Source organism: Malus domestica, chromosome 14, assembly GCF_042453785.1.
Source record: "Malus domestica chromosome 14, GDT2T_hap1".
Taxonomy (NCBI): domain Eukaryota; kingdom Viridiplantae; phylum Streptophyta; class Magnoliopsida; order Rosales; family Rosaceae; genus Malus; species Malus domestica.
The window spans coordinates 15741704-15751571 of record NC_091674.1 but is presented as its reverse complement, the minus strand read 5'-3'; the positions used below and the strand labels follow the sequence as shown (position 1 = coordinate 15751571).

At 35.7% G+C, this 9868-nt stretch overlaps 1 protein-coding gene across 1 annotated transcript; it reads right to left on the bottom strand.

Annotated features, from left to right (window-relative positions):
• Nucleotides 1-6380: 6380 nt before the first annotated feature.
• Nucleotides 6381-7316, bottom strand: LOC139191186 (uncharacterized). Its single transcript, XM_070811756.1, has 3 exons — nucleotides 6972-7316; nucleotides 6493-6817; nucleotides 6381-6397 (listed from the first exon to the last, which is right to left on the bottom strand). The coding sequence occupies exons 1-3, from the start codon at nucleotides 7314-7316 to the stop codon at nucleotides 6381-6383; spliced, it is 687 nt and encodes a 228-aa protein (XP_070667857.1).
• Nucleotides 7317-9868: the final 2552 nt, after the last annotated feature.

Below are 9868 nucleotides of genomic sequence, written 5' to 3'. Positions count from 1 at the left end.
GTCTGTTATCTTTGGGAGTGACAAGGTTCCGGGCCACCACCGCAGCGGTCATATCATTTTTCATCATCGAATTCCCAACGGTAAGAGGACCAGTAGGGGATATGAAGGATGGGCGCCATATGTTGTCTGGAGAAGGCATGGATGCCTCTTCACCAAGGTTCAAGTCAAAACGACGATCGAAGGGGCCAGAAATTTTCAAAGGTGTTGAAGAAAGAAGAGGTCGGACAAATCGAGATCTTAGAAGTGTAATGAAGGGAGTTTCTAAAGGCGAAAATTTAAGTGTGCTTTGAAATGAACTGCACGCCTCTATAAAAATCAACACTCGACGGGATTTCAGAGATCGAAGAGGCGAGCTTAGAAATCGAAGAGGCCAATTCAAAAATCGAAGAGGCGCTAGCTTTCTCAAAAGCTGGGCTTGCTCAGAAACCACGGGCCAATCTTCTTTTCCAGATTTGTCTGCACTTGTCACATGCAACCTCTGCACTCGATGTAGCTAAGAACTTGAAGAGGCGAGCTCATAACTCAAAGAGGCAAGCTCAGAAATCGGAGAAGCATCTGCTTTTCCAGATGTGTAAGCATCTATCACATGCACACTCAGCTTTGCAGAAATCACGGGCAGTTTGTCGAAGCGCCGATTCCAGATATCGAAGAGGCACTTGCTTTTCCAGACGTGTCAGCGCCTGTCACATGCACACTCAGCCTTGCGAAAATTACGGGCAATCTGTCGAAGATTTCTTGTGAAGTAGAAGGCACGTGAAGTTTACTGTTAAATCATCCAACGGTTGCCGACAAGAGTGAAAGAATAGTACCGGTTATTAATTCCTATAAATGTCAACCTTCACCCTCCATTGCAAGGCAGACATACATAACCTTTCTTCATCTCCGAGAATGCCTTCCCAACGAAGCCTCTCGAGTCACTCAGTGTTCCTTATTCCTTGGGGTACCTCTGCAAACAACTCATCCAAAGAAAAAGTATTTCATATCATGAAGGTTGAAAGCAAGAGTATCTCATATCATGATTTCTCCCTGTCCTTCTCCTTGTCGTTGTTTTCATCTGTGGGACAAGGAGAAAGAGAGCAATCAGCCAGCACTTGGTATCAATCTTCCGATCTAGAACCAATTGCCTGGAACCCCTTCCTGATTGCTTACCTATCCTTGCTCTTGAGTACTCATCTTCAACATCTTATGCTTCCTCTTCGTCTACCACATCTGCCTAGGGAACAGATAAGGGAAGTGAAAATGATACCTCGAAACATGTGGAGACAATGTGCTAATTCATCCTCAGCTAGGGACAAGGAGAAAGAAAGAAAATGGTGGGCACTTGGAAAGATTGAAGAAAGAAACAAACCATCACCTCTACCTCGTGCCTGCCTGCCATGCAGAAGAAACAAGCAGAGAAGAATGCCGACTGCACAACTAAGGAACTCTTATATCCCTCGCTCAGAATTCCAAACCAGTTTGAGATCAAAGCTGTGGAAAGTCAACAAGATCATCTATCTCCAAAACCATGCGTTCTTAAACTCTACTCTGTCTTGTTTTTACTTTGCCATATTTGTCATGTTTATTCGTTGTTTGTTTGTTTGCTTGTTTTTGTGTGTGTTTATGCTTGAAACATTGAGGAAGATGTTTGATTTAAGTATGAGGGGGGTAACCAAGTTGTTTTGCATGAAATTCGTAGGAGTTTATCACCCATTACTTCTAGTGTTGTTCCTTGCTGTTTTTAAGTATTTTTAAGCTGTTTTGGAGTGTTTTTGTGTGTTTTGACATAAAAATCCGAAAATCTCATAAAAATTTGAAAAATTGTTTTGAAAAACCCAAAAAGAGTTGTTTTTGTGTGTTTATTTGTGTCTTAGGGTACCTTCCAACACAATGATGAGGATTTGGTTTTTAATTACATGACTATTAAAGAGAGCTATAAACATGGATGAAAATTTGATTTACTCTTTGGTGTATGCTTGGTTGTGGTTATAATTTATGAATTCACATGCAATCATAAAGGAAAAATTAGTTTTTGTAACATGCTTGAAGGAAGGAACTCAAATGAATGCTACAACCTTGTGAGACTTAAGCCTAAACGTTTATTTGGAGAGTTAATAATCTGTGCACCATTGTTTTCTAAAGTCGTTGCATGATCTCATTATTCTTTGCTTGGTTGCTACTTAGAAGGCGTTTCATCATTTAGTTCCAAATGCTAGAATTCATGCCTATTTCATTCAAAGCATGCTATTGATTTGCATAACACATATTCAAGATGAAGTTGTGTAGTGACCACCAAAGCCAAATTGCTGTGCCCCTATTTCATTATGTGTTTAAGTTTAACCCCGTTGAACCTTGTTAAGCCTATGTTCTTTGTTAACCCACACTATCCCTACCTAGCCTAGTTTTAGGACCATCCATACCTTTATTCTTAAAGCATAGTAAAGCATGACTTAAAATGAACTCCTTTTTTATCAATGTATTGCAAAAAGCAAGTGTGGGGGAAGTGATTCTTGTGTGTGTGTGTGTGCCAAAGTCCTTAATAAGGCATGGGTAGAAAAGAAAAAAAAACGAGTGAAAAGAAAAAAAGAATTGAAAAGAGTATGAAAAAGAGCCCTAAGTGTTGCATGAATCTTCCCTTTGTATTTAAAAGTTGATTCTGCATTCTAAAGTGAATTCCAAGTGTCCATTTCATTGCTTTGCTTGCTATCGCTTTAAGAACGTTTGTTATTCCTATCCTTTCTTTATTAGCCATTACCCCCAAGCCCTGTTACAACCCTTGACTTCAGTCTTCAGTGTTGTGTGTTTCAATTTGTGGAGTTTGAAATTGGTATGAGCATATGGTGTCACTGGTTCTCACATCTAAGTAGTAGCATTCCATTCATGAGATCATATCTAAACATGCTTAATAACTCCAGAAAATTGCTTTCTTTGTTATAACATATGTGAGTCCTAGTCTTTCGTGTTTACATCAATCTTCTCACATATACTAGTGTAGGGTCTGTAGTCAGAAAATGTGTGTGAAAATAGAGAGTATCTTGTAAGGAATTGAGCAAATTCTCTAAGGCATGTTACTACATTCAAAACATTGTTTTAATTGGTTAATTGTGAACTAGTAAGTGGTGACTGTGATTAAGTATGTGCTCAAGTGTAAAGATGACCAAAATCAGTGGGAATGATGATTTTTAACATGTCATGTTTCATTAAAAATCCCTGAGGCAAATGTTGGAAGATCTAGGTTGTGTTTTGTTTGTTTGGTTTGTTTTGTTTTGCTCGAGGACTAGCAAAAGCTAAGTGTGGGGGAATTTAATAGGAGCATATTTATGGGACTGAGTTAGCTTGTTCTCATGCATTTATGTTGTTATTTCTTAGTTAATTATGTATTTTAAGCTATTTTCGTGTGTTTGTAGGTCCATAGGCCTTATAAAGCAATAAGATGCATTTTGATGCATTTTGGAGCAGTTTTGGGCTTAGAGTGAATAGCACATGCATTGAGCAAGGTGGATGGACAAAATTTAAGACTAAAGAGGCTAGGAATGTGTTAAAGAGAAAGAAGAATTAATGTAAAGAGGACAAAGAGCTCAGCCACAAAGGGGTGTCACTCCACTATTCACCTTTCCATCATTTCAGATTCATGTATCATTACATTGAATCATTGCACTCAATTGCTACACCATTCCTTGTTCCCTCCATCATTTCAGATTTCATGCATCATTGCACTCAATTGCTACACCACTCCATGTTCCACTCCATTGCCATGCAGTTCCTCTATAAAAGGAAGTGTGTCTAACATAAATTTAGTTCATACTTTGCTTGATCGTTCATCCCCATTTCAATACAACCTTCATCCAAACACATCCATTCATCTTTACATCCATTCCTCCATACAAACAAACCTTCAAACACTCACCAACACCTTGTGCCGTAGCAAAGGAAGGGAAGGAAAGTGCTTCGACGTGCTTGCAATCCAACTCGGATCGTTGGAGCGTTTAGGTGTTTTCTTTCTTTTGTTTCTAATGTTTAAATTCATTTCCTTTTGTTTTGTTGTAAATATGAGTGGCTAAACCCCTCTTGGCTAGGGGTGATTTCAAAGCCATGATTATGTGTGCAATATAATTTGATAAATTTCAGTTATGAACTCTTGAATAGTGAATGCAATTGGCTTAACTATTTGATTGATAACTTATTTGTATTTGTTAATTAAGGGTCGACACTTAATTGGCATGCATAAATCCGTTGCTAGAATATAAGGAAGTTTCACATAATCGTTACAAACTTATATTCACATGTAGTGGAGGTCGCTTATAAACGATCGCGTTAAGTTTAATTCCTAGCATGAGTGACATGATGTCATAGTTGCAAGTGCTTTGTCAATGCTTAAGATTTTCATTAAACGTAATGATCTTTGATTGTATCTCTATTATGATGTCATGTACGGAACTTTTAAAGAATGTTTTGGGTTGTCGAATGATGTCATCCAATCCAATAAAACAAGGAAAATCTGAGGGTTAACTAGTGATGTTACAGTTAATTTGGGGCATGGTCGTTCATAATTCAATGAAGTAGTAACTGGAAATGAAGTTATTTGCATACATGTCATGTGTGGAGAAAAAGCCTCTAGCTATCTCATCCATCATCTTATTTCTCAAATTTGTTTTACAATCTGTCTAGTTTTTCATACTTGTTTGTTTGTTTCAACTTCGTCAAAAACTCAATCCCCCTTTACTTTAGTGTGTCTAATTAGTTAGAATCTGTTTTAATTTGTGTTTTTAAATGTTTTGATTCAAGTAAAAGTCATTTTTTGTCCAAAGTCATTCCTAGTGTATAGTTTAAGTTTATTTAGTTGTTTTAAGCTGTTTTGAGTATTTTAAGTTTGCTTTGAGTCTTGTGAGTCTTGTTAAGTATTTTTAAGTTTAGTTTTATGTTTTTGAGTCAGTTTAGAGGTTATTAGCAAGCCCTCCTAATCCCCGGTCCAGAACGATCCCTACTTATACTTATACTACAGTTGTCAAAAGAGGGTTAAATTTGTGTGTTAAGTTAATTTTCGCATCATCAAGCACCATACTTCAAGTTGTAGTCATACTAAGACCTTTAAAGTAGTCATATAAGAATTATCCAAGTCATTAGTGGAAGCATGGCTCCTACTAAGGATATAGGAATTCAACCATACCTCATAGGTGGTTGATTTAATTCTTTATCAAAACTACATAGAGCATTATAGTTACATGAGGTGCCGAAATCGGACTGTCTTGTTGTTAAACAATATGTTGTGACTCAATTTGAAATAATTCCCTTTTGTTTCATCAACTTGTCCGTTTGCTTTGTTCTTAGCTTGTTCTCATAAAAGAGAATGATGGACAACTCCCAACATAAAACCATTTTATGCTAGGTTGGTGAAATCAACATTCATAGGTTATCCTTAACAATTAAAAATTACAAGCTCAATAAGAATAGTATTGTACTGTTAATTTTAGACAACTATAAACCAATCACATTCAAGTTTATATCCTTTTCTCACCTCCCACTGTTTCTCATGACTTTAATGAGAAATCGCATTATACATTCAAATTGTATAATTCTGAAGTATACGGGGTAGAAGACATTGTGGAGTCGCTTCAAACCTTTTAAGCTTATTGTTCTAACTCCACTAAGTTGATTTCTTGTTATTAAGTGACTAAGGCCTTTAAACCTTTTATAGATTTAGACACTTCATTCTTGGTTTGTTTTACTTACACATTTGACATTTCTTAAGACAATTTAAGAATGTCCAATTAGTTGTTCAAAACAAACTAGTTGAACCAAGAGTGATCTTGGTTATTATGGTTAAGTAAGTGGTAACCATATAAGAAAAAATTTTCTTATGTATTATTCACCTCATTATAATCTGATCTTCCTTTTCTTCAAGAAAGGAATCTCTAGACTTTATCAATTCATATAGAACTCATATGTAGGCAATTGGAACCAAATCTAAAGATTCATTGTATCCATCTATGGCCCACATGTGAGATCTATCCTTAATTTATGGATCCAAAGTTTGGATATCGCATTATATAAGTGATACATTTCTTGTATCTCAACTAGAATACAACAAGACAATATTCAATTCATAACACTACTTTGAGGAACAAATATAGTAGAAGGCATTCATCACATTACATTGATATGATAAGTTAAACATTCATAATGTTCAATACAAAAGAATTAGCTCTTACATTAGAGGCTAATTATATACCTTCTTATAGGCACCAAAAGTGGGTCTTCCATCATATGAAGCCACATAATAAGTTCTTAGCAAAATAAGAAAGTTTAAAGATTGTATTTAAGTGCCTAACAGACTTCCTAAGTAGTTAGCAAAAAATATGGGCCGAACTTTTCACTCCATCCTTTATTTTCTCGTCCATCTTCTACTTGTCTTCTTCACCTACATAAAATTGCATAAGTGATTAACATTTTATATCAAATATAAAGATTAGAAGATCTAACAATTAGAATTGAAGATAAGAGCAAAAACCATACTTTGTGCCTTGTCCTTCAAAGATGCAAGGTATAGCTTGCAATTTCTCTTCCAATGCCCGTCCATTCCATAGTGGTGGTAGGTCCCCTTGGGCTCCTTTGCCTTCTTCTTCTTCACTCCTCCTTGGGCCTTAGGAGTGGATGACTTCTTCTCATTTCCTTTGCCTTTGCCTTTCGGCTTGGCCTTGGAAGTGGATGGCTTGTTGTAGGCTACTGCTGAAGTCCCCACAACATTCTCTTTCTTCATAGTCTTCTCAGCGGTTACTAACAAGTTTAGTAGCTCAGAGAAAGTGATATCCATCTTGTTCATGTTGTAGTTTATAACGAACTGTGAGAACGAATTAGAAAAAGAAGCCAAGATGAAGTCCTGGGCCAATTCCCCGTCAAGTGTAGTACCTAGGTTCTCCAGTTGTTCAATGAGTCCAGTCATCTTCAATACATGTTGATCCCTTGACCATTTTGGTCTTCACAAGTTCACTGACAGTGCTAAAGAGACGGTTGCGCGTCCCTTCACCATATAACTCCGTAAGACGGAGTATTATGGAGGATGCATTGTCCATACCCTCGTGCTGTCTCTGCAACTCCTCATTCATAGAATCCAACATATAGCACTTGGCTTGTGTATCATCCTTAACGTGCTTGTCATACTTAGCACGCTCATCCTCAGTGGCCTCAGGGCCAAGAGTTATGTGAGGTGGAGCCTTGTCCAGTACGTAAACAATTTTCTCCAAGGTTAGGAGAATCTTGACATTACAGTACCAAGATGGAAAATTGTGCCCCTCAAGGCAATGCTTATCGAGTATTTTCGATAGCGTGCTTCCAACCATATCTAAATACATAACGATAAAATAAATTAGTTTGATTGTTGATTAAGTCAAACGATTTGGGTCTTTAAACCGAATGACACCACCCACTATTTTTGACAAATCCCATATCCCTCAAGATGGAATCTGGGGAATTTCAAAGAAAGCTCCTAGCGGGTTATGAAAGGCTCACTATTACCAAGCCCACCTCACAATGATATGATGTTGGCTGGTAAAAATAATAATGAGAGGGTAGAGTTACCCATTCACATCAACGTCTTGTAATTATCCATCTATTTGGCCTCTAGAGAACAATGCCTTACAATGATATGATGTCGGCACCATTTCTCTTAGTTAAGTTGTGACCTACCATGCCGGTTCAGATAAGGGTCTAAATATGATCTCACAATGATATGATGTTGGCCATACTCATTGCCTACCTTCACCACATCAAATGTTGAAATAGACTCCTCCTGAGTATAAGCACGTACTTTGAACTCCCCCATGAGAGGGTGAAGGTGGTGTATGAGTCATAAACGATTGGAGCCTACCATAGTGGAAGGTCATAAAGAAGTGTTCAAAGCACCTCTCCTCTTTCAACTTAATATTTGGATGTTGGTTGAGGGATTTTAAGGTTTCATCATTTTATTTATTTAATAATATTGAAATAAATTGTGTTTTCTATTATAGTCAATTTTGATTATTTTATTTTCTATTCTTGTTGTTCTAATTTACAATTCCGGACTTTTCTAAATTTTGTGTTAAATAGTTCATTAAGAATTAGTTATAAATACAAGTTATTCATATCAATACTTGTGGAGAATGATCTTGCTTGAGCTATCTATACTACAATAACCTGGTTCTTTTGCAAGTATTTTTTAGGTGTTTTAAACTTATTTTTGCAGACAGTAAAAATCCTATTAGCTAATATGGGATTGAATGTAGTGAACGTGGTGTCGTAACTTATCGCATTATGATTGGCCTCCAATGGATGAGATGTAAATTAGTGATCTCATTTATTCTTCTCACAATAACTTAGCGAACATTTATATTTTACATCCTCCCATTAGAGAGTTTTCTGTAGACTTGGCAATTGTGTTGTATTTGCCATGTCCATGTCATTTTCATGACATACCTGATGTCTTAACGGATCATGTCGTGTCAAACCCGTTAAAATGAACAAGTAATATGACCTGACTCGTTGCCCGTTAAAGAAAATATATTTCACTTCAATAAATAATCAAATGAAAAGCGACGTAATAAATCAATATATGCATACTACATTGTCCCTAAAGTAGTATTTACATACCCTAAACCCTAAAAATCCAAATAACGATGTAATCATTATCAAAGTGTAGGCATATTTTTTTTCACATTTTTCACGTTTGTAAATTAATTATTATGAGAAATTACACATTTTCAACTCCAACTAAAATCACTGTTCAAGAGGGTTTGGATGGTTTTATAAATCCAAAGGATGATGTACCCATCACATTTTTTACAATTGTAAATGAATTATTATAAATATTTTTAATGTAATTGATTTTTTCCTACAAAATTTCAAAGCACATTTAAAAATTCATAGTAATTAACTTACACTATGAAAAATGAAAAAAAGAATATGCAAAGGCTTGTGATCACATCCTCTACGCTTAGACGATGAGTACTCGTCGTTTAAATTTTGAAAACCCTCCAAACCCTCGTGAATGTTTTTAGGGGGTTCAAAATAAATAAAAAGTCATAATAATTAATGTACCAGTGTGCAAAATATACAAATGCTCATGATTGCATCATCTATGCTTAGATGAGGGTTGCATCGTCGTTTGGTTTTCTAAAACTCTCCAAATCCTCATTAGTGTTTTTTGTTTAAGTGCAAATTGATAATAATTAATGTACATGTGTTAAAAATGTAAAAAAATAAAAAATAAAATAAAATAAAATAAAATGCAAACACTCATAATAACAAGCTCTACAACTTTCATGGAGTGGTCAACTTCAAAATATGACACCATAATCCATAAACCTTATATTTATATTCAATTGTTGATTGTTGTTTACGTTTACGCTCCATTCTTGTCACTGGATTTTATTTTTTTAGATTTTATTTTTTTAAAACATAATCTTTTAGTAGATGTAGAAAGATGAACAATTCGGATCATTGATATCACATTCGAATTTTTACGTGATAGGAGCATATTTATGCGACTTAGTTAGCTTGTTTTCTTGTGGTTTCGTAATTAGTTTGTGTTTATTATAGTGATTTAAGCTATTTTCGTGTGTTTGTAGGTTCAAATGACAAAGTTGGCAAGAAAGTGCATTTTGGAGCATTTTGGAGCAGTTTTAGGCACTAAATGGATAGCACATGTAGTGGATGGACGAATTTGGAGTTCAAAAGGCTAGGAATCTGATAAGGAGATGAAGAAATTAAATTCAAGACAAAGAAGATAAGGAATCAGCTTAAAAGAAGAAACATTATCCAAAACCTTATCCAATCTTATCTTATCCAAACTAACCTTATCTTATCTTATCCTATCCTAATCTTATCATGCCTTAATTCTAGCTGTAAGGGGACCTAA